Genomic DNA, 25,375 nt, shown 5'->3' with positions numbered 1-25,375 from the left:
CTCAGCAGGGGGACTGGCTGAGGGAGAAGCCTGCCACTGCATAAGAACAGTTTAAACACAGCTGTTTCCTATGGTTCAGACCATGGGATTAGGGGCCATTTCTGACATCTTTGTTAATTTCACTCAAGTTGTCGGGGGGAGGGGGTGCATGACCAACGCAGGGGCAGTTCTTTTCTGCTCCCTGGATGAGGCAATCTCCAATAGTATAATACACAAAAAATACAATCAAAATCAGGAACCATTTCCAAGTTCAGATCAATCCCATTCCCTCCCCAGCAGAGGATCATGGCCTGTGATGCTTGTAGAGCCCCTTTAAAAAAAAAAATTAGAGAACATGGAGAGAAGATGTTTCAGGTTTATTTTAGGCAAAGCAGTTTTGCTAAAGCAACTAAAGATTCACAGGGAAAGCAAATAGCACAATAGACAAAACCACAAAGGGAGGGGAGGGGAAAACTGGATATTCAGGGAAATTATTGTGCCTTCTTTGAAAGAAATAGTAATGTTCATTCCACCCTCTTTATATATTTCATTAAACACCTGAAATGTCCTTAGGACATAGGGCCAGATCTCTTTTTGTTTTGACAAAACTTTCTCTAAGCATCTTGTATATTTTATGAAGGTTATTCTAGTTGTCCTTCATTCACCCCTGCCTTCCCCTACTACTAGCCACCCATAGGTGTGCTTCCTGCACCCTTTTATGTGTGTGGAAGGGAGATTACACAATCCTTGATATCTGACTTCCTTGGAACTAAGGAGGGGCTAGGGAAAACAGGGCACTGGTGGGCATGGTGCAGTGTAGCCCCTGCCTTTTTTTTTTTTTTTTTTTTGGCAAAAACCACAGCCAGCCAGGGGGAGGGGGCAAGGGGCAGCGCTTCACCATGCCTGCCAGTGCACTGCTTTCTCTAGACTCTCCCTCCATACTGACTTACTTTCACCTCTGGTGGCTATCACTAAAATCAGTGAATGATCTGGACACCAGTTACCTGAGAGATGACCGCATCTTACCTGTGATTCACTGCAGTAGTTAAGATTATCTGAGCTATTCTTGCTCACTGTTGGAAGTGACCTTTCCAAGATTGCAGCAGGACTTTTGAATTGGATGGTTCTCACTTTTGGGAACTGACTGCCACTGACTGAGAAATGATATAAAGTGCATTCAAACACTGATTTGCCCTGTATAATTCCCCCCCCCCCCGCACACACACACATACATTTAACCTACTACTACTAGTAGTAACTTTGCATTTCCACAAATAAAATAAAGCTTCCCACAGCTGCAATTCTACACAGAAGTGTAACATAGCAGTAGTTAAAAGCCTACAAATGGTCTTGGAAGGGAAACTCCTAACTGTCTAGGGTTTTATTTGTTTCTCAAGAAAATGACATCCAGCAAGCATTAAACTGTTGCTGACAGAGTAAAAACCCACTACAAGACAGTGAGTTACATTTGTTAGGGAAGAGAGAATACAGGTCTGACAATTAAGAAAAATTTCATTATCAGCGTCTAAATGATAGATATCCTTTTTAGTTAGTACTTACCTTTTACATCCTACCTAACTTGATATTAAATTGATCTTGAAGACTTGCTAGGTTGTATAATTTCCTTTCCCTCTGAAGTATGTTCAAACAATTTAAAAACTCTTTAAATCAGTTTAAATAAAAACAAACTATTCTGAACATACCCTTCCTGAGTCTTTACTGTTTCAAGTTTACTAATACCTCAGTAGTAGTAGTAATCAGTTAAACTAGTTTAGTTGACACTTCCCACAAGTGCTGTAATTAGCTACTTTAGTGACATCTACTGTAAGTTGCTCCTACGCATTTCAGGTTAATAGTCTTACACTTCCATATGCTGAAACAGACACGGTGAATATTCATTTTGCAAAAGATTCAGGTTCATGTCAATGTGCTTACCACCAATGCAAAATTAAAGCAATTTATTTTTGATATAGTTAAAATTGTCATTAGTGCAATAAGTCTTTAAAATGGAAAATTCAAATTAAAAATATTTACAAGTTTACACAGATAACTTAAGAGCAACAAAAACAAACCATCTACTGAGGTCATTTCAGAGTGTCTTCTTAAAGTAAAATAAGGCAAATTAAAACTCCATCACTATTCTTGGTCCAAATTAATCAAACCTAAAAATTAACGATTGTCTGTACATATTGTTCAAGTACATCATCTGCTTCCAAACGCAAACTCAGACATTTTACAGCCAAAAAAAAAAGGTTACAGAATTGTTCTTAACACATTTTCAGAATGCTGCCAGACTTCCATTTCTCCTGGAGGGGACACTCTCATTGGAGTGTATTTCACCTACACAGGTTGAGCTTTCTTCGTCATGATTAAAGCATTCATACGTGGTTGGCAGAGTGCCATTGATTGCTCTGTCATCTTTCCGCAAGGAGACAGGCAGATTTGCTAGAGTGAAATTTACATCTTTAAAGGCATGCAATAAGAAGATCCCCACAATGATCGTGAGAAAACCACTGAAGGTACCAATAATGTCAGCAGCAGACATGTGTTGCCACTCCTTGAAAAGGATAGCAGAACAAGTTAAAACAGATGTTGTAAAGAATACATAATATATTGGAGTCACTATGGAAGTGTTGAATATATCCAGAGCTCTGTTTAAATAGTTGATCTGTGTGCTCACACAGATTATAAGACTTAACAACAGAATCCAGGACAAAGGATGTTTTAGCACAGGTTTTCCTGCAATAAGTTCCTTGATAGTGATGCCCAAGCCTTTCACACAGGAGACTGACAATGCTCCAATTACAGAGCAGATTGTTATGTACACAAGAATGTTGGTCTGTCCATGGCGAGGTCCTACCACAAATATCAATATTAAGGACACAATGACGACAAGTGTTGCAAAAACCACAAAACCTGCAATAGGGGAGAAAAAAATCACTTATTTATATACAGTACACAAGAGCATCCTGTTAGGTACCAAGAAACATAGTGCATATTTTAAGGTCAACAAGTCAAGGCTGATTTCTCCCCTTCATTTTATTAATTACATGTTCAAATGATGATTTTTCTTCCACAAGTCTTCCAAAATGGAGGCTACAACAAATCTTATGACAACTGATGAGCTGGCTAAAATAAGCATGGAACTACGATTGCTGGCATGCCTGCAATTCCAAACTCTACTTCTCTCCCAGGTTCTGAAATGAAGAATATGGCGCTAGAAAGCCAGCCTCCCTTTTACCGCAATCCTTGGATTATTAAAAAGCACAGAACCAGGGGTATGGAGAGCCCATAGGGTGTAGGCATATATCTGAATGCTATCTGATTTGTTTTGATTTGGGTGCTTCACTCAGCAACAGGAATTTTAAGCCACCAATCGGACATGCTGATAATGCCCTCGAATAAGTCATATCACCCCTCAGTTTCATCTGTAAAATGGAGCTTTACCTTCTTTGTAAAGTGCTTTGAGATCTACAGGTATCAACTGCTATACAAGAGGTAGGTACAGCATTTTTATTAGAATATAATGTGAAACATAGACGACACTCCGACCTAAATTTTAGCTACTAGTCCTAATGGTAACCCTCTGATATTGTAAATTTTCCCCACAGTCTATGCTTCATTTTTAAAGATAGGCTCAAAATTAACCTTAAACAGATGACATTTCTTTGCAGAAAATGTAACAAGGGGAAAATAGCTGTCTGCTTCTTAGGTTAACATATTAAACTGCTAATTTATTATTCTTTCCGAACATACTTTTACTTGGACAAAAATTGACCTCATTGTTTAATCCTGACATTCTGTACAAAATATATTCACTGGTATCCTTCAAAGCTCCTGCTAAGTCTATTGTAGAATTCAAACCCATATTTTATTTACAGATGTAGAAACACAGAGGTGGTCTTTAACTTTTTGGTACTAGAAATTTGCAACAGTTGCAACTGTAAATGAACCACAGTCCTTTTAGCAAAGTAGGTTAAACATACTTACCTTCCTACATTAGCTACCCTGCTACCTACAGACGAACTTGACATTTTCTCTCACCTGGATCTCCTAGCTTGTGGGACATTTCATTCAAAGTTTCTACCTCCTCTTCTTGTGGAGCATGAATGACCATCACAGTTGACCCTAATATACTCAACAAACATCCAATTTTTCCATGCAGATTAAGTTTTTCCTTTAAAAAATAGGATGAAAGAATGGCACTGAAAGGAAAAAACACATTGACAGATTATGAATCAGGAGATATTTAATTAATTTGCCCACAGCAGACATAAAAAAACAGTAGTGTCAAAGTTCAGAAAACACTTTCCTCTCAGTAATTAAGAGCTGGTAAGGTTCCAAATAAACAAAGAGGGCAAACAATCTGAATACAGAATTTAGTACATACTGCCTTACTATGCAGATAAAAGCTCTACAACTCCCTTGTTTCAATATCTAATACAGTGCACAGCATCTAGTCATCTGCACCATTACTCATGTCCATACATTTCTATTAGACTAAATCCACTAATTAAATATATTAAGCGTAATTACAATAGTCTATATTAACATGTCTGCTATGCACTAGACTATTTGTAAAAGTCTAGCGGCCCAAAAGTTGTTTTAAATTATGCTGCCTCCTCAAAATTGCTAGGGAGAATGTTATACATCAGTGGCTCCCAAACTTGTTCTGCCGCTTGTGCAGGGAAAGCCCCTGGTGGGCCAGGCCGGTTTGTTTACCTGCCGCATCCGCAGGTTTGGCTGATCGCAGCTCCCAGTGGCCGAGGTTCGCTGCTCCAGGCCAATGGGAGCTGCTGGAAGCAGCGGCCAGTACATCCCTCAGCCCGCGCCGCTTCCCGCAGCCCCCACTGGCCTGGAGCAGCGAACCGCGGCCACTGGGAGCCACAATTGGCCGAACCTGCGGATGCGGCAGGTAAACAAACCGGCCTGGCCCGCCAGGGGCTTTCCTTGCACAAGCGGCGAACAAGTTTGGGAACCACTGTTATACATCATCCTCTCTATAAAATCTCTCTCCAAGATGATGTGGTGTACTGGTGCAAAATCCTTGAATCTCTAAAGACAAGTAAGATCCTGACTTTGATCAGGAATGAAAATTAGTTTATTAGTCTTGTCTTCCTTTTATTTGTGCACATCATAACTGGCTTCCAACCTCAAGCGATGCAGAAGACAGGAATAGCAGGGTGTTGCAAGTCAAAGTACACTGCTAGAGCTGTGCAAGGGAGCTTGTAGAGTGCCGACTCATATTATGCCTGGGTTAAGTCAGTGCTACCCCTTCCATTTTTATGAGTCCTAAGTTTAGTCAGAGTTAAGCAGAAAGCCATATTTAACAACTCAAAATAAGTGATAGAAATTTCTAAGTACGTACTTCACTTCTACCTCTCTGAAATAGTGCTTCTTTCTAAACAGTTCTTACCTTACAAGAACACTGAGAGCTCCCAATGGAGTCACTAATGTAGCTGGTGCAAATGCATAAGCAGCAAAGTTAGCTACTTCACCAGCTCCCACTGCAGAATAAAAAAAGAATTAGGAAATCTTAACACATGTAAGAGACACCTCTGAAACTGAACAAGTGTTCCCACAGAGAAGAAATTCAGCTAAAATGTTCAGCTGACATGGAAGTTTAATATAAGCAGAACTCAAAGCTAGCAGCTAGATATTCCATATAACAAAAATAAATCTCACCTGTAATTTAGGCTAACCCATTTTTATTTAACAGCCTCTGCATTTCCACATCCTACTAACTCAGGTCATTTAACTCTCACATAAGCAAAATAATCTGCAATTCTATCTTCTATGAAGCAGTATATAAACTACAATGATTCAAGTTAAACGCACATAGTCACACTGTTTAAGTCCAAAGTTTAGGAGATGTGTAAAAAGATTTAACAAAACCAAAGAGAAGGAGAGAGAGGAGGTTTCAAAATATTTTAAAGTAACTTTTTCAATGAATGGTTTTGTATTGGCTAGGGCTCTTACAGAAGGGCCACATACACCCAGGAGGCAGGGATAAAGGAGACAGTCAAAGCCCTGCCACCTGGGCTGTTCTCCCCCCCCCCCCCCCCCATCTCTCACAGGGAGGAAGCCCAGGCTCATGCCCCTTTTCCCCCTCCCCAATCCCTCACTTGGAGGCAGCAGAGCTCCAGCTGTCAGCCCTGGGTTGCTGCAGCAATGCAAAAGTAAGGGTGGCAATGGGGTGCTAAGTCTCTGCTGTGAAAAGTGATATTGATGAATATCACTTTTCATATTACCACCCTTACTTCTACGCTGCTACAGGTGCAATGCTGCCTTCAGAGCTGGGCACCTGGCAAGCAGCTGCTGCTCTCCGCTCTGCATTCAGAGCTGGGCAGCGGCATATGTACCGGGAAGACACACAGAAAGGGGATCAAGTAAGTTTAAGAATCACTGGTCTAGTTTAACTGCCCAAGCTTAGTGAAGTGAAAAATTAAAATACATAAATGGTAAAAATTAAAAAGGGGTCAAATTCTCTGCTGATCAAGAAAAACTACTGAAAAAATTCACTGGAGATGTATCTTTTTACACCCAAGAATCTTATTTTTAATTTTATTTTAATTACAAAGATATTACTAATAATACAATTTATTTTTTAAAATATGGATTTTTATCTCAGCGTACCGAGGTATACACTATTTCTAGCTTTGGTTATTGTGCATTCAATAATTTTTTTGAACATTTTGATATTTAAAATTTTTTAACACTGCTTATTTTTTGATATTTACTTGACAGAAGTCCAGCCCACCACAGCCACTCTTTAAGATATGCATGACCGCCTTGACCTGGAATTGGAAGAATGAGCAATTAATCAGCAATACATAGGGGCAAGCATCGATCACTTATGATTGACAGTTCTATTTAAAAAAAAGAAAAGAAAGAATTGTTTTCAGCCCATGTTATAAACATATATGCAATCACTCATTAAACAAACACCTGCACAATTTGATGCATAATCAGAGGCTAGGGTTGAAGTCAAAATATTTTCAACCTCTTAAAACGTGCAGATATTCCTGTGTAATTCACTTTAAAGATTAGTGGCGTATATATATATATATATTTTTTTTTTCTTTGGGACTAGAAATGGCATTACAGACCACACAATATTTGCCTATTCTGAGGTAATGTTCTAGACTCATAACAATGTTAAAACACAAATTAAAGAAAAGGGGATTTAACAGAGTCCCTATTCTTACAGTTAACCTAAATAGTTCCATGGTTTGTAATCCCAGTTGACTAATCATGTTCTTCCTTTTATACAGTAAATTAGGAGGATATCCATAGGAAGATACACCTTTATCCGGGGGAAATAGTCAATCGTGTAATCTAAGGAGCGTATGTGTATACATTAATGTACACACTTTAAGCCACGCACCACCACGGCATTCAGGTGAACTTCAAAGAAAATGGCCATACAATGTTTGCCTCCCCAAACTGAGAGCACACGTTCTGTGTTCACTAATACCACCACCAACTTCTCTGGAATCACCAGAGATGGAAGATTCTAATCCATACACACACAATTAACCTTTTAGTTTCTTTGATACACTGCAACTGTTTCAGTGTGGTCACTTAACTGGGTGCAATAGCACAGACCACTTGCACACTGATACAATTGGTCAACAGAGGGCAATTGGTGTAGAAGGGCAACAGTCAATCCAACATCATCTTGCATATTTCTAGCCGTTTTCTATCTATCTCAGCTCTTATGTTGTGCCCGTCACTCTAGTATCTCAACACCCAATGCATGGTTACCCCGCTACTACTTCAAGTCTTCACCATATTTATCAAGTGCACAGTCAGCTGTAGCAAAAATCCAAAAAGTTCACAAATATCAGTTGGATGGAAGCAATGCAATATTACCAGTTATTAGAGTTATTTGCCTTTGTTTTTGATGAAGTATACTAACTGCTATTAAATTGTCAATATAACCAATTCTTTTAGACTACATACACAACCCCTAATAAGAATTAAGTAAAATAACCTTATGTTTTTGTGCTACAGTAAAATATTTACCCAAACCACACAACCATCTAAGATTCTGGAATGTCATCTTCCTGAACATTGCCCTTCCCCCCTCCCTTTTTTTTATTTAATTAAACTTAAGCATTTCTGACATAATGAAAGTCTTCAGGAGACAGTTTAGTTTTAGAAAATGAAAGCTGTGATGTATTCTGATCCAATACTTTGACACAATTACACTATTTATTATGAGCCCATCCATTTCGGCAATCAGGATCGATCGTATTGGTTCCTAAATCATTTTCAAGTACAATTCAAGGTGCAGTTTAGACCTACAAAGCCCTGATTTGGGTCCTACGTATCTTAGAAATTGCCTCTTTCATCTCTATCTCCATAGAGGAGATCATCTGAGACAGTCAAACTGACAGTTCCTAGGTTTGTTAACTTGGAGGCAAGCACTCTCATTGTAGGGGCTGGTTTCAGAGTAACAGCCGTGTTAGTCTGTCTTTGCAAAAAGAAAAGGAGTACTTGTGGCACCTTAGAGACTAACCAATTTATTTGAGCATGAGCTTTCGTGAGCTACAGCTCACTTCATCCGATTTGAGCATGAGCTTTCGTGAGCTACAGCTCACTTCATCCGATGAAGTGAGCTGTAGCTCACGAAAGCTCATGCTCAAATAAATTGGTTAGTCTCTAAGGTGCCACAAGTACTCCTTTTCTTATTGTAGGGGCCCTGACTCTGGAATTCATTCCCCTCCACATCCTCCAACAGGCCAGTATGTTGATCTTCCAATTACACTGTGAAGATCATCTCTTTAAACAGGCTTTTTCCTAGGGGGGGGGGGGGGGAAAGGGGGATGTAACCAGGTTTACTCTTAACTGACGTGTTTTTGATTAATATATGCAAATGTATAGTTTGTTTTGGAAATGTACTTAGACGGCACAAACTGAATATATTACAGAAAGGGATTTCACCTTTTACTATACCTAATAACAAACTAGAAATAATGCAGAGACCAGTGAAAATACAGAAGCTGAATATTTTAGGTCTAGAAGTTTCATCTCTCAATAAGGAACCAAAGTAAATCAATACACACAAAAAATCAGAGTGAAAATTCAGTAGCCATTCACAAAGCATTAAAATAAAATTAAAAACAGGCAAAAGTTCTCAAATGCATACTATACCTGCTCTCATGGAGCCCTTCCTGGCCAGCCGGAGGAGACCTTTCTTTTTTAGGATGAAACTCCCTCCAATGAAAATGCTGGAGCTCATAGCCAACACGAGACCAATATAGAAATCATATTTTCCTCCACTCTGGATCATTTCGTAAGCTACTGAAGTGTTCAAAACCGTCACATCGATCATGGAACAGAAGAGCTGCTGTTACTGGAGACAGGATGATGCAATGCTGAAACCCGAACAAGTGCATATTATCACAACAGGATTTCATACAAATAAATCACACATCTATTTTCTTATGGGAAAACACTGTCTGCAGCCAACAAAGATGGCAGCGTGGCTGGGCCTGCCCCAAAGAACCTGAACTCTAAAGGCAGATAACAAAAATCAGACAATACACTGGATGAAGGTGCATACTTGAGGCAGGGGTGAAATAGGACAGATTAAACTGATTAAAGGTTTTGAGGAAGTTCAGAAGAGCATCTGGCACTCCAGATGAGAGTTCACACTACAAGAAGCAACAAGGAATGATGCTTGAAGACAAACGTAAGCAGATCCATGTATTTTCAAACATATAGTGTGTGTTTTTTCTTCATATTCACACAGTTCCATTCCATATAACACACACAAAATTCCGCTATTTATGTTAAAATTAATTTACAATCTAGGTTTGAGTTAAGACAGTCACAGCATCCCAATAGCCATATAAGATTACTGGAACAATGGAAGAAGAAAGGTTACAAAGGATTGTTCAAATCATATGGTAGTTCAGTTAGCACAGACTCTTTTTCAGGATGCATAAAAATAGTGCCTTTAAGGAATAACATAGCAGAAACTGCAATAACCATCAGTAATCTTCTGTTTACCAGTAGTCTTTGCAAGGGTTGTTTTTCTCAGTACAAGTATAACAAAGCATCCCTGATGCTTAGCTACAATGGCAATGAAAGAGTTTACTATGGAAAAGCCTTCACTCAGACTATTGGAGTCTCAAGCCTAGTTATGTGGAGAACCGCAGCAAAGGCCCAGAGAAAGTGTCAATAAACAAGAACTTTTAGAACAGGACTCAAAATCTTCAATAATGCACTCGTGTTTCTGGCAAGACATGACAATTGTCTATTTGCTCTAAATTATATTACTTTTCTGATACACAGTGCAATAAAGATATTGGAGTTTCTTTCTGAGACATTAGATTTTGGATTTTTAAGACATGTGCATAAGCAGTCTTAAAACACTGAAATGTTCTGCTTAATTATATTTCGAGGTGGTTTACTAATTTCTGCCAAGTATGAAAGGGAATGAAGATTCCTCTCATTTCCACTTTTAAGTTGCAAAGAATCTTTTTAAAACAGCTGACCAGTAGAGAGCACTACCCTGATATACTGCCAAAAAAACAAACAAACCCCTGGATAAAAACAGCATCAAGTTTCTATATACTGGAACTGTAGAGGGAAGAGGTCAACAACATGTTGAAACTTACAGGAATATATGAAATTTTCATAATATTCCTGGTTCACATATGTAATACATGTTCCAGGTATAAAAGAAACTAGCAAAAAGTGCAAGCCAATTTAGCATATATATGACCCCAAAGGACGGTAATAAAATATTTCTACTTCAATGTTTATTGCCAAGCTGAATTCAGAGTCTGTGCAGACATTGTAAAACCATACCACAACCTACTGCTATTTCTCAAATGTGCAGGAGGTGTGAGGGGGTGCTAAGGTGCTGGTGCATCAAGGCCCCAACACTGGTACCTTGGCTGAGGACACACCATGCTGTGAGGAGCCCCTGACGCACTAGTATCTTGGCATTCACACCAAGCTCTTATCCACAGCAGGTCATATGGACAGCCCCGGACCCCCACTCAAATACCATCACCCCACAATCCTGACTGCCCCCTTGATTCACATGACACACCTTAAAGGAAATGAGGGATATGAATGAGTAAGCAAGACTATGGTTCTCCCTCCCCCACTATGCTCCCTTAACTCCTCTAGTATATTAGGTTTTTAAACATCGATATATATCAGTGTTTCAAGGTTGAATATGGTAAGGCAGTAGGTGGGCATGCTCAGAGAATGTTCTGAGATGGCGCAATGGGTGGGGAAGGGGCTGACAGAAGCAGTGCTGTGTAGGATAGTGAAATATGGGGGCAATCCAGGTTGTGCATGGAAAAGTGGAATGAAGGGAAAACAGGACTCAGTCAGGGAGTATGATGGAGTGCAGCTCTGAGGTAGGCCAGGATGGGAAGGGGGTCACAGGAGACATTCAATCACTGCAGGGAGAGCATGCAAAAGAGAATACACACTAATGATTAATTTTCAGTGTTTCTACTCATTAAAAAATTGGGAAATTCCCAGACAAGACCTCTCTGACTTTGCTCGACTGTCTAGCCCATGAATGCAAAACTGTAAGAGAAATCAGTTTAGCTTGGCATAGCACCCCAATCCTCCACCCCTACCATAACCCCCTCCCACAAAAAAAAATCACCCCGACCCACACTGAGCTAATATTCCTATGCTTGTCTGCCTGCTGGCAGCTTTTGAGGGAAGGTTAGGGTAAGACTTCTGAAAGCAGGGTCCCTTCCATTCCCTGTTGGGAGAATTATGTTTGGTCAATGTTTTCCATTTTAGAAATCTGACAGATATTCATACTGAGCAGCAGCAGATTTCCAATCCAGCAATCTCTACAAAGTGGATGCGACAAACTGACAGTGCTCCTAGTATTCTACTATACCCTAAATAAACTTTATGAAATTAAGTTAAATCTTACTGAATTAGTGTTAATACCTTTGAGGTACATTGTCTTAAAAGTGCAATTGTGCATGTGTTATTTGGGCATTGTATGTACCTTTTCAGTAGGGAGGGGGATGCTCATATACTTTCCTCCTTTATAAGCTTTTTGAAACCACTCCGCCCCTCCCACCCCCAAGAGGTTCACAACCACTTCAAACTGGATTTTCTAGGGAATGACAAAGGAAGGGGTTTTGGATAAATAGCCTGTTTTTAAACTGGCTCAGTGCCTTCTTCCTGATCCACCAAACAGACAGAGGGCCCCAACCCTTAGCAAAGGACTGGAAGGAGTGGCCCCATAAAACTGTGTTTGTTCTGAGCTGAAGCTGTGATAAACTTGTCACCACAAAGGAAACTTTGTGGATGGGGTAATGAAGGTCAGCTCTTGCCAGAGCTCATGCTAGGGTGGGGGATTATCTGGTAATCTTATTCACACACATGTAGGTTCTTTTATTCTTTCAATGTTTTCTCTGGAATGACTTTTACCTTAAGAATAAAATAGGGCTGCATAGGAAGTGCTGGGTGGTATCTTATAACTGTAGCAATTACACCTGCTAACCATCTCCAAAGAAAAAGCAAGCAGCTGTCACTGTGCAATCTGTCTATGGTGGGAACAGCACAGTGAAGGCAGGGAACAGTTCAGCTTAGAAATACCCTGATCTGAAGAGAGAGAAATAGGTCTCCACCCAGAAAGGCAACAACAGGGGAGCTGCAAGGCTGAGGGTGGGTGCCCCTGCTGGACCACTGAGGTGGACATACAGGTGCAATCACTCTGAACTGTGACAGTGTTTATGAATAATGACTACACTCCCTAAAACTTGGCTATGTCATTCATTTCATTAGTCTCTAGTAAACAATTCACAAATTAGAGATTTTAAATAAAGCTATGGTGCCGCTGCACCCCCCTTCCCCCAACATATAATCAGAACACAAATATTTTTGACTCCTCAGTCAAGTGCTTAGTTGTGGAAGGCTTAATTTTTAATAGAACAGACCAAGGAAAGACAAAAGGTATTCAAATAATTCTAACTAGAGGAGGTTATCTTATATGGCTCAATCTAAAAATTGATTACGAGCAACTGAAAAGTCAGTTTATTTGCTGCAAGTCCATTCAGACGCGAAATTAATTTTTTTTATTGGAAATAACCTAGTGTGCTGTCCAATCTTCATAGATGCACCCACATAGTTCAAGCACTACTCTATTTTCTTAACATGCAATAGTGCTTCAGCAAATACCAGTATAACAACAACTTTCAACACAGCTGTTTCCTGCTCAAATATCTGTTGGGTTGGGAAAACAGCAGGAGTAACTGTTCCATTCACAAAATATACCCATTGTATTGGCAATGCTCAGAATAACATCAGGTGAGCAGTTTACAAAATACAAAAGAAATAAACACTTTCCTTAGACAAAAATAGTTTTACTGCATACAAAAGAAGATTTTATCACGAGAAATCCAATCCCAGTGACTTGTACTAGGGGTATCGCTTGTTTATTGAGTCGTTGACTTACCTGTTTATAGCATAACAGAGCCTTTGTAATACTCTTGATAGAGCTCAGAATCTGTTTTGACTTTCTTCTAAATGAACTTGCATTCTTCCATCTTTTATAAATAAATATAAAAATGAATACATTTAAAGACTAGCGTTTATGCAAATCCTTGATGCTATAAACAAAGGACAGTACAAGTCTTTAAGGGCAAAATGAGATGCAATCCCCTGGTGAAGAAAGGCTCATTTTATGAAGTGGAGTGAAGAAAGATAGTCCTAAATGGCTGTCTCCCACTTCTCGATCTCAGCTGAGAGGAAGCGAGGAATAAGGTCAGAACAAGCCATATACCCCTTAAAGGCAAAGGCCAGGATTACATTAGAAACTACCAGCACAGCAACATCAGGTACGGGTATGATTTTTTATGATATTTTTATGTCAGCAAAACCCTCCTTGCACAGATCACGTTACACTGGCGTAAAAGAGCTTTTGTTAGCATAGCTATTGGTGAGATGGTATATAAACTATATCAGCAAAGGCACTTTTTTTTGCCAGTATAAGCTTCATCAATACTAGGGGCAAGATTACACTTAAAACACTGTCGCTGTAGCGCTTTAATGAAGATGCTCTAAACCAATGGGAGAGAGCTTTCCCTTTGGCACAGTTAATCCACCTCCTCGAGAAGTGGTAGCTATGTTGGCAGGAGAAGCTCTCCCACCTCATAGCGCTGTCTACACTAGGGATTAAGTCGGTATAACTATGTTGCTCACAGGTGTGGATTTTTCACACCTGAGCAACATAGTTATACCAATGTGTCTGTAGTGTAGACCTGACCTAGGAGGGTTTTGCCAGTATAGCTACAGCAACAAAGCTTTTAAATACAGACTAGGCCAAACTCATTTTCTCCACACCTTCTTTTTTAGAAGGGGATAGGACAGAGGTGGGCAAACTATGGCCCACGGGACCCTCCTGCCCAGCCCCTGAGATCCTGGCCCTGGAGGCTAGCCCTGGCTCCTCCCTCGCAGCCTCAGCTCATTGCACCGCCTGCGCAATACTCTGGGCGGCGGGGCAGCGAGCTCCTGGGGCAGCGCAGCTGCAGAGCCCAGCCTGAACCGGTGCTTTGTGCTGCGTGGCTGGCTCCAGCCAGGCGGCGCCAGCCACTGGTGCTCCAGGCAGCGTGGTAAGGGGGTGGAGGGGTTGAATAGAGGGCAGTCTTAAGTCTTTTACTGAGGCAATTTTAAGGGTTGCAATTCTGTAACAGAAAAGCTTCAAAAACAGACTTCAGCAAGAAACTGCTGAGCTTGAATTAATATGCCAACTAGATACCATTAACTTGGGTTTGAATAGAGACTGGGAGTGGCTGAGTCATTACACACATTGAATCTATTTCCCCATGTTGAGTATCCTCACACCTTCTTGTCAACTGTCTAAATGGGCCATCTTGATTATCACTACAAAAGTTTTTTCTCCTGCTGATAATAGCTCATCTTAATTAATTAGTCTCTGACAGTTTATATGGCAAGTTCCACCTTCTCTGTATGTATATATTCTTAATATGTTCCATTCTATGCATCCGATGAAGTGGGCTGTAGCCCACAAAAGCTTATGCTCGAATAAATTTGTTAATCTCTAAGGTGCCACAAGTACTCCTGTTCTTTTTGCAAATTTTTTTGGGCATAAGCTTTCGTGGGATAGAACCCACTTCATCAGTTGCAAGGAGTGGAAAATACAGGAGCAGGTATAAATACATGAAAAGATCTGAATTGTCTTACCAAGTATGAGGTTAGTCTAACGAGACAATTCAAATGACAGCAGGATACCAAAGGAGGAAAAATAACCTTTGAAGTGGTAATGAGAGTGGCCCATTTCAGACAGCACTGTGACTGGTTCTCACTTGAGCTAGGCTAACTTGTGAGAAGTACCTCACTGTAGATAAACTCTACAGTGAAGACATATGATGTGAAAGGCAATATTTGAGCTAGACAGTTAAATCTTTGAAAAACTCTGACTATCCTGAAGATTTTTTCTCTCTCAGTGGACCATCTCCCAGAAGGCGGAAAATGAAATGGTTTTGCCAACTTCTCTTTGCATATTTGTCTTCAAAAAACTGCTTGGGAAAGCTGGGGAGCGGATTTAATAAGTATATCAAGATGGACAAAGGAGAAGTCTCCCTGTAGACAGCAATATGATGCTAGCAGGTGGAGAGGTCAGAAAGAGGGGATTGTTTTCAAGGAATGTAAGCTATTCACTTTTCCTTTTTCCTCTGTAACTACACAAATAGTTTAGCTTATTCAAAATGAGAGTCTAGATACATTAAGGAAACCAATATTTTTGTTTCAACTTCATTTTCATTCTGTTTTTAATAAATCTTGGTTTTACTAAGATGACTGTTCATGGGTAATTTCATGCAGCATCCCCAGAACCTCAAAGGAGAAGAGTAGAGAGCATCTGGAAACTACACCTCTCTCAGCCTTGATGAAGGGGCACCGACAAAGCTGTCTTCTCTCAGTGACTTGTGCTGCCATTATGCTGAACACAAGGGGAGAAGCCAGAAGACCATGGAGAAGATATTGCTTTGGTCACAAATGGTGTAAATTTGCTAAGTGTTCTCTTACTAAGTGCACGGCCCAATTCAACAGGAAATTACCTCACTCTCACAAAGCTGGCCGCAGCTCAACTGTGGAAAGTCAGCTTGCCACTGAACCCATAAAGTTGTGACTCAGGGATCAGTTTACTTCTGTAGAATAAGAGCTTGGAACCACAGCCATCCACACATAACAGAATATATACTGCCCTTAGGGAAGCATCTACTCATAGCCTGTCCATTGTGGAAAACTGTGAAGTAGGAAAGAGCACCAATCAGCCGCTTGAAAGGAAACTCATTTGTCTTCAAAATATAATACAGGACTAGGCCACACCTGACAACGTAAGCCGTGAGAAAGCTCTTTGCTTTCCAAGTTGTTGTTCTCTATGTGCCAGTGGAGTAGCAAAGTGATATTTTCAAGAGACTTATCAATTTCACATTCCTGTTTCAATGTGAGCAAAGTGACTAAGTGACATTTACAGTAATGGTTCAATTTCACATTCCCACTCCATTAGGCCGTAGCAGTAAGCATCCAAATAGCAAAAAAAAAAGGTGATTTTCAAACTAAACCAAGTTTTTATTAAGTGGAGCCGATACTGATTAAAATACGTAAGTTTGTGAGAACAATGTGCACAGTGTAGCACTTGAAATATATGCAAAGAAGGTGGAAAAAATAAAAGACAATGTAACCTTTCACCTTGTGCATGTTTACCTACAGCTATGACCATAAAAGTTTCCTTTTTTAAGCAATGAAAAGAGGAAGTGGCCTTACCTGGTAAAAGTTTACGTGTTCAGAAAGAGATGAAGGGGCTGGTCTACACTGAAAAGTTACGTCAGCCTAGCTATGGCTCTGAGGGTGTGAAAAATCCACACTCCTCAGAGATGTGGTTAAGCCGATGTAAGTGTAGGCAGCGCTAAGTTGACAAAAGAATTCTTTTGTCGACGTAGCTACCACCTGTTGGGGAGGTGGATTACTTATGCCAACAGCAGAATTCCTCCCATCATCATAGGCAATGCCTACGCTGAAGCGCTGCAGCAGCACCACTGTAGCGTCTTAAGTCTAGAAATACCAGCTAAAATCAATTGTGACTAAAACGTTCTAAACATTCAACACTAAACGAAGGTGTTATTTCATGAAGCAAGTTAGGGAGCTAGTCTTTTTTGCATTTAAAATGAAGCAGCTGTAAGTCTAATACCAAGAGGGTCCTAACTTAGCCAAAATAACGAGTTTTATACCGTTTGCAAATGGAACACTGCTCATGGAGATGACTGTACTCTTTCCATTTGTGAGCAGAATGAACAGGGTCTCCTTTATTCTAAAATAATCCATGCTGAAAATACTAGATGTTATAAGAGTTGTGACATAGCTCTAGCATACAAAGAAGCTGTTAAACTGTCAAATATTATTACTTTTGAGGCCACATCTACATTGAAGAACTTTACAGTATAGGAATACCAGTATACTATACGGACAAAGCCAAAGCACTTAGTGTAGATGCAGCTATGCTGGCAAAGCAATTCTTTGCACCAATATAGTAAAACCACCCCACAAAAGTGAAACAAGCCCCACACCTGTAAAAGCAGAGTTTTGACCGTATAACTTTGTCTACACTGGCGCTTCTGCTGGCACAACCATGTCTGTCAAAGGATCACATCTCACTGACACAGCTATGCCAGCATAAGTCTGTAGTGTAGACCTGGCCTGAGCTACATCACTGTAGTGTAGATACTTACTACAACAATGGAAGATTTTCTGTTGCTGTAGTAAATCCATGCCATGAAGAGGCTGTAGCTAGGTTGATGGAAGAATTCTTCCAGCAACCTAGCAGCATTTACATTGTGAGGTAGGCCAACCTAACTACACTGCACAGGACATGACATTTTTCACAGCCCTGACCAACATAGCTAGGAGGACCAAAGTTTTAGGTATAGTTTCCTGTATAGGTACAGTCCCGAGAATGAAAAGAATTTAGTCCTCATAACATTATCTGAGTATGTGGATGTTACCATTCTGATTCATTTGAAGATATACTGATTTTTGTTTTCACAAATTTAGCAGAAATAAAACAGTTAAAAATGCGAAGAGATTTGATTTTTAGAAGATTTCAATTTTAAGTTTCTGAAGTATTAATAAATTTAAAATAATTTTAAATAAATTTTAGGTGGCACTACCTAAGAAAATGGTCATAAAGATTGTGACATTTATTGAGTCAGACCCACTCAATAAATAAGTAGCAAGTACAAGATGTATGCACCACATGTACCACTTCAGCCTTTGAAAGAGATTGTAAGTGAGATTTAAGCAGCACATATGCCTGTGTCTGACCTTCTGACAAAAACAAATTTCATTCTTTCTACCTATTGAATCACTATTCAATTTTTAATTTCAAAATTGGACTGTTTTCTTACAGATCTCTTACCTTTTCGACGTACTATAGATACTTCTTCACATGCCACTTACCCTCCATTTTTCTAGTCAAATGGACCACACTGAAAGAAAACGGAAGCTAACCCAAGATCTTACACTGACACTATTCTTTTTAAAAGTACCATGCTGAAGTGTCAATTTACTGAGCAATAAAATGTCTTGAAATTTATTGATTCTTCCAGTGTTGAACTCCTTATATAAAACTCTTAACTTAATCACATTAAAATATTGCTAAAATAACTGTTATGGTTAAGGAGTCCAAGATTTAAGAATTGTGAGTAAATGGATCCTCCACAGCTGCAAAATCAAGGAATGCTTTCAGAATCAAGACCCTTTTAAAATGGATTAAGAAAGTTCACACCTATCTCTTTCAGCATGACTACAGATTTCGGAAAGAAGCCAAGTACCAGTTTTAAAACAGAATTTTGAAGACCTTTCCTGTGGATTTCTGTAGACTATTTCAGAAAATAATCCTGCATGCTTTATTCACAGATTTCAATTTTCCTAGGTAATAATAAGGACTAAAATCTAAGATTTTCATTCAGAAGCCATGATATTTAAATTCAATAAGAGTGCATTCTGAAAAATCTGCCAATACTAGGAAGTTTATCCTAAGGACCAAACTACCCTAAAAGTGTTTGTAATGTTACCTGGACCTCCTCAACTCTTGCCATGTCTCCAAGACAATTTTTATTAGTTTGACATTGAAGAGCAGTATTGATATTTCACTTAGCTCACCCACAGAGGGGAAAGAGAAAATCTGTTGACACTTTTCATCATTTGCTTTTGTTTTCCGTTATGTAGCAGCAAAATGAAGCAAACCTACCACACTGCAACATCTGGGGAGGAAAGGAATAACGGGTCAAATATACTATAGGTACTACTTCATCCTATTTAGCAAGTCTCTGTCAGTCTACATATTTGCATTTTTAAAATATTTTGCAGTATGGAAACATGACTTTTTTTAAAAAGATCCTTAGGTGAGAATAATAAGAAATATACCCCTCTTTACTATTGTCACTTTACATGGTAAATTAAGCATTTCAGTGAGAATATAGTTTTGACACTGGAAGCCTTTACTTTAATTTATACAATAAATTATATAAATAAAATCTCTATGAAAATAACCAACAAAAACATCAAACAAATATTCTCAATATACGTATGTTAGAATGTTAACAGTAAAAGTACTATTAATTTAAAGCCATCCCCCCAAGTTTAAGCATCTTTTGTCCATTCATGCCACTTCTCTTCTTTAGTGTCAGGTACAGGTACCTCTAAAGAAGGGCAGCTGCAGCATAGCATAAAACCAACAAAGACCACAAACAGCAGTTGATACAAGAGTGAATGAACTTAAAAGTCAAGTACCATTTTCAAGATGGTGAGATGTATGCAGAATGGTATGTATGAAGAGAGTATGTAAAAACTACTCTGGAAAAAAGTAATGCCACCTTAAATTTTCTGGTTAAAATACAATTCTCCAAATTTATCAAAGCAATTATATAGTCACAAGAGACCTATACAAAAGCATGTTAGCCATAAAATTCAATTGTGCATATACTATCCACCTATTATGTCAGGTAACTAAACTAAAAAGTGATTAAAATATAATGGTGATGTAATGAAGCATTATTACAGAGACACTGAAAGCAACAGCTGTGTTAAAATTGGATTCTAAATATACCTATTAGTGTAAACACCTTTAAGAAGATCTTTCTCACTTCTTAAAACAATTGCCTAGCAGTTTAAGTTTTTATTAACAAAAAGTTAAACCTGCAGCTGACGTGCTTTTGAAACCCCCCACATCTCAAATGGAGCAGCAAGGGCCCACGTCCCGGGGGAGGGTGGCTGCAGGGTGACCTCCAACCTCTGTGCAGCCAATCGCCTGTGCTCCCTACTGCCATGTTGGAGCCTCCGTATTTATTTATTGACAAATAAAATTTGCAGAATTTTAAAATAGTGTGTGCAGAATTTTTATTTTTTTGGTGCAGAACTCCCTCAGGAGTAGCAGGTGAAGTAACTAACCAGGGTTACCAGCCTCACACGAGGTGTGGGCAGGCAGGCTCAGCCTGGCAGGACTTAAGTGTGGAGGGATCCAGGAGTGAGGAGAGAGGGTTCTATGTGGATCAATCTGGGTGTGGGTGGCTCAGGAGGGGATCTAGATGCACAGGGGCTCTAGGACTCTGCAGAGGGGGGTCCAGGTGAAGGTGGTTGGGACTCAACAGGGGGTTCTGGGTGTAGGAAGATGGGGCTCAGGAGGATGGCTCCAGGTGCTGGAGGAGTGGGGCTTGATGGGGTTGGGGTCCGGGTGCAGCAGGTTGGGGCGGTCCGGGCAGAGGTGGTTGTGGAGTAGTCCAGGTGCATAGGGGATGGTGCTCATCAGTGTGTGGGTTTGAGTGTCTGGGGTGGGGTTTGGTTGGGGGAGCTGGATACACAGAAGTTGGGTGGACAGGGGAGTAGCTCCCTATACAGTGACCCCTCCCCCTGCAGTTGAAGAGCAATGGAGGCAGGAAGTGGGTGGGAGAGGGGAGATACAGAGGTTTCTGGGAGTGGGTCTGACCCAGACCCAGACCCAGCCGTTCTGTGCAGGGCAAGTGCACTCCTTCCTCCACCCCAGGTGGGACTAGCCACTGAGTCCAGTGCAGAATGGGAGCCACCGGTCAGGGTGGGGCTGGGGCTCGGTGGGGCTCTGGATGCAGGGGATGAGGCTTGATGGGGTATAGATATAGGGGGTCCGCAGCCCCAGCCAGAGCATCCCCAGCCCTGCACTGCCTGCAGTGACTTACCTCTCCACTGGCTGCACGCGAAACGACTTGCCCATGCTGTTGGGTACGGGAGCATGACTGCTCTGGCAGCTTCTCTTTGCTTCCCTGTCAGAAAGTAATTTTTCTTCAGGGAAGCACAGAAATCTGCATGGGACATGCATTCTGTGCATACGCAGTGGCGCAGAAAACACTTCAAGTTTTGTGGCTTGGCTACTACAGTAGCATTAGAAATATTCAACGCCACAGGAATTTACAAAAAAATCTGAGAACGCTACATTTTACACAGTAGCTATTTAGAAAAGAACAGAGATAATAGGTTATGGCAGTGTTTGTAATGAGAAAAAGTAGAAATTCAGGCGACTAGTTTAAGGATGTCTTTTTGTCTACTAATAAGCTAGACAGGGCAGGTCTGACATCTTCCTATACATCTGTGTAGTACCTAGCACACTGGCTGCATTGTCTCTAGGAAAAAAAGGTGTGTTAACTTGGGTGAGTTAACATATACAAGCTAAAGCCTTCATGTACATATAAAACATTTGGATAAATGGTTTCAGACAATGAAAGGAAATGACAAAATATAAACCAGGTGTTCTCAAAATGGGGGTTGGGACCCCTCAGGGGTTGGGAGGTTATTACATGGGGGTTGCAAGCTGTCAGTCTCCACCCTAAACCCCGCTTTGCATCCAGCATTTATAATGGTGTTAAATATATTTTAAAAGTGTTTTTAAATTTATAAGGGGGGGGGGGGGGAGCTGGCCACACTCAGAGGCTTCCTATGTGAAAGATAAGCTATTACCAGCAGGAGAGTGAGTTTGTGTAGTATGGGGGTGGGGGTGTGAGAAAACCTGGATTTGTGCTGGAAATGGCCCACCTTGATTATCATACACATTGTGAAGAGAGTGGTCACTTTGGATGCGCTATTACCAGCAGGAGAGTGAGTTTGTGTGTGTGGGGGGGCGGAGGGTGACAAAACCTGGATCTGTGCTGGAAATGGCCCAACTTGATGATCACTTTAGATAAGCTATTACCAGCAGGACAGTGGGGTGGGAGGAGGTATTGTTTCATGGTCTCTGTGTGTATATAATGTCTTCTGCAGTTTCCACAGTATGCATTCGATGAAGTGAGCTGTAGCTCGCAAAAGCTCATGCTCAAATAAATTGGTTAGTCTCTAAGGTGCCACAAGTACTCCTTTTCTTTATGTGAAAGGGAGTCACCAGTACAAAAGTTTGAGAACCACTGGTATAAACGGACCTGGAAAAGCCTTTAGGATAATGCCTGGGGGGCCGTGGTGTGTCACGGACATGGAGAAGAGGAAATGGAAGCAGAAGCGGCGCGCAATGGAAAGCGCAATCTAGCAGTAAACGGCGAGTCTCCGGAGCACACTGAAGTTTAGGAAACTGCTTCCCGAAGTGCAAGAAGAGGGCTCGGGTGTAACGACCAGCCTGTAACGTGCCAGTTCAGCTGCCACCACGACCAGTATCCAAAAAGAGCCGCGCGTGCCGCCGCGAGCGCGCCCCGAGGACACCCTCTCGGGGCGCCCGTTCCGATGCCAGGGGAACCGGCGCTGAAGGCAGCGGCACCGGCGAGACCCCCCGGGGCGGGGTGGGGGGGTGAGAATCTCTTCCACGCTGGCGGCTTTTCCCCCTGAAAAGTTCCCACAGCTGCTGCCAGCGGGCTCTGCGCCAGCGGCTCCCGAGCGCGGACGCGTTGCGCTGCTCACGGCGGCTGTCGCCAGGGCCCGGCCTGAGACGCGGGCGCTGGGCTGGGCTGGGCGGGGCGGCGGGGAGGTTACGCGCCAGTAGCCAGACTGCCCGAGCGCGCTCGCCGCCGCCGCCAGCGGGGGCCGGCCCAGCAACGGCGGCAGGCCCGCGGGGCGGCTCGGCGCAGGCGCAGCCCGAAAGCGGCGGCGCGCGCGCCTGTCATCGGAACAGCGGCTCCGGGTCGCTCGGTACCCGCCGTAAGAGCGCGCGCGTGGGGGGAGGCGGGAGAGGCACAGAACGCACAGACTGGGAGGCCCCAGGCTAGAGCGCACTGCGTCACGTGCCCCCGCCCCGCCCATCGGTTATCGGAGGAGGCGGGGCGGGTTCGGGAACCAGCCTCGTTCCCAGGGGAGGACATGAACTACCAGCCCCCGCCTCTTCCCCCGCAACGAGTCGCCGCGCGCGCGAGGCCCCGCCCAGGGGGCCGGAGGAGGGCGCGGCCCCCACCCCGGCCGCGAGTCCCGCACTCACCTGCGGCGGCTCCTCACATCCCCGCCGAGGGGCGGCCCTGGCCCGGCGCGGGAGGAGGGAAGGTGGGGCTGGTCCCTGCGCGCTCCGCTGCCATGGAGAACCCGGCGCCGACTCGCGACTCACTCTTCCGGCCCGGGCCGTCACAGCCGGCGGAAGGGGTGGGGCCAGCGCGGGGACGAGACAGCGGTGGCCCCGCCCCAGGAGCCCTAACCACGTGACCACTCCGTGAACGGGGAGGGGAGGGGGCGGGGCGGACGCCCAGGCCTAGCCCTGGCCGCGTGTGCGCGCCCGCCGCAGCCGGCCTGATCTGGGGCCAAGCCCCCTGCGCCCGCTGCCTGCCGGCTGGAGCCCAGGGTCCGCGCTGCGTGGGGCCCGGGCGCCGAGGCGGGAGAGGGGGGGGTGGCTTAGGGGACCCGCTGCGGCAGGTGGGAGCCAGAAAGCGCTTTCCAGCCGCGCCCGGGGCGGAAGAATTGCTCTGTGCAAGCTTGTCTCTGTCCGCGACTGCGGTGGGGACGGTAAAAGACACCACCTGCCTCTCCCACCGTGTCGCAGGACGGGCAGGTCCTGATCTGCTGTCAGTGCCGGGAACCAGAGCTGGGGGTACGAGCTCGCCTCCTCCAGCAAACATTAATGCTACCATGAACTGGACAGAAAGGAGCACAAGGTGAGGAGGCGAGTTATTGGACTGAGGGTACCTGTTCCTTTCCTAAAAGAAAAGGAGGACTAGTGGCACCTTAGAGACTAACCAGTTTATTTGAGCATAAGCTTTTGTGAGCTGAGAAGCTTATGCTCAGATAAATTGGTTAGTCTCTAAGGTGCCACAAGTCCTCCTTTTCTTTTTGCGAATACAGACTAACACGGCTGTTCCTCTGAAACCTGTTCCTTTCCTGACCAGCTCACACCAACCGTAGTTTTTATTTCAACACAGATAGGCAGATTAGTTATCCCCAAACCCTCTCCCTCCCAGGCACAGTCCCCAAATAGTTATCCAGGTCAGCCGCAGCCTCCTTTTTCTAAAAGTTAACATAAAACCTGACAGACAGCAGTGAAAGATTTAAAATCTTTAAGGGAAAAAATGGGTTATGCGATGGGATAAATTGCATTGTCCTTTACTTTTCAAATAACAGAGAGAGAGGCTGTTAAATATTTTCTGTAACTTATCTTCCCTTTTCCCACTTTTTTTCCTTACTACTTTATACTTTGGTCAAAATATATTTTCCCTTATGCACTACAAGTACTGTTTTTGCTTTAATGTCTTGGGTATATTTTATACTCTGACTAGTTGAGCCTCTTTCTCAACCTGACACAAGAGTGATACACCCAACTTTAACAGCTCATAGCCTTAGGACCCAGGGGTTGGGGTGTTTTTGGACAAGACTACAATATTCCTCCTGAGATGCTCTAAAATTTAAACTGCAGGACAGCCTTTGTGTAAGGGGACAGTCCAAAACTACAAGTGACAGTGTGCATATGGAGAAAGCATAGTGGCATGGTTGTTACCTTTTCAGAGGGGGTTAGATTCTGTTTAGCCTCTGTGCCTTGCAGCCAGTATTGTCTTTCCAACCTCTTTCAAAGGTCAACTTGGCTCCTTGTTGCTCTTCTTTGTAAATGGTTGCATCTGGCTTGCTTTTTTATTTTTCAAACAACAGATAGTCTTTTTCTCTCTGAGGTAGCTTACTGTATTTCCTCACCAAGTGACTTCTCATTGAATTCAGTCTTAACATTAGTAGTCAAAAATGCCCCCTCCCTGTACCAGACATTATAATAGCATACTGAGGATTCAAGGGATGTTTTTAAATTCTAGGCCTATTTTACTCCCCATTGCATTTTATCGTGTGGATAAAAGATTAAAACGAGTGTAAAAATCCTAACATTAAATGTACACGCTTGTAAAAACTATTGCCCAAGTAAGCAAATATGTAAAGATCTGAATTGTTGTGTAACTTTGTGCCT

The 25,375-nt window shown here is 42.3% G+C and overlaps 1 protein-coding gene and 1 long non-coding RNA gene across 4 annotated transcripts in view; one reads left to right on the top strand and one right to left on the bottom strand.

Moving 5' to 3' along the window:
• Positions 1-1,922: 1,922 nt before the first annotated feature.
• NIPA2 (NIPA magnesium transporter 2) lies at positions 1,923-23,567 on the bottom strand. 3 transcript variants are annotated; one of them, XM_048859034.2, is made up of 7 exons: positions 23,423-23,555; positions 21,213-21,296; positions 9,139-9,362; positions 6,720-6,776; positions 5,396-5,486; positions 4,024-4,184; positions 1,923-2,895 (listed from the first exon to the last, which is right to left on the bottom strand). In XM_048859034.2, the coding sequence occupies exons 3-7, from the start codon at positions 9,317-9,319 to the stop codon at positions 2,258-2,260; spliced, it is 1,128 nt and encodes a 375-aa protein (XP_048714991.1). In that variant the 5' UTR covers positions 9,320-9,362; positions 21,213-21,296; positions 23,423-23,555; the 3' UTR covers positions 1,923-2,257. The 3 variants fall into 3 exon arrangements, with proteins under 3 accessions (XP_048714991.1, XP_048714986.1, XP_048714999.1); XM_048859029.2 differs by lacking the exon at positions 21,213-21,296 and having other exon boundaries at positions 23,423-23,567; XM_048859042.2 differs by lacking the exons at positions 21,213-21,296; positions 23,423-23,555 and adding an exon at positions 13,439-13,596.
• Positions 23,568-23,634: 67 nt separating this feature from the next.
• LOC125640527 (uncharacterized) overlaps positions 23,635-25,375 on the top strand; it is a 16,570-nt gene continuing 14,829 nt past the window's right edge. The window contains exon 1 of the long non-coding RNA XR_007357801.2: positions 23,635-24,086. This is a non-coding gene — a long non-coding RNA (uncharacterized LOC125640527). The remainder of the gene's footprint in view (positions 24,087-25,375) is intronic.

The sequence above is a fragment of the Caretta caretta genome, chromosome 1, assembly GCF_965140235.1.
Source record: "Caretta caretta isolate rCarCar2 chromosome 1, rCarCar1.hap1, whole genome shotgun sequence".
NCBI lineage: Eukaryota > Metazoa > Chordata > Testudines > Cheloniidae > Caretta > Caretta caretta.
The sequence above is the reverse complement of the archived record's forward strand: the minus strand, read 5'-3'. Positions and strand labels throughout refer to the sequence as shown.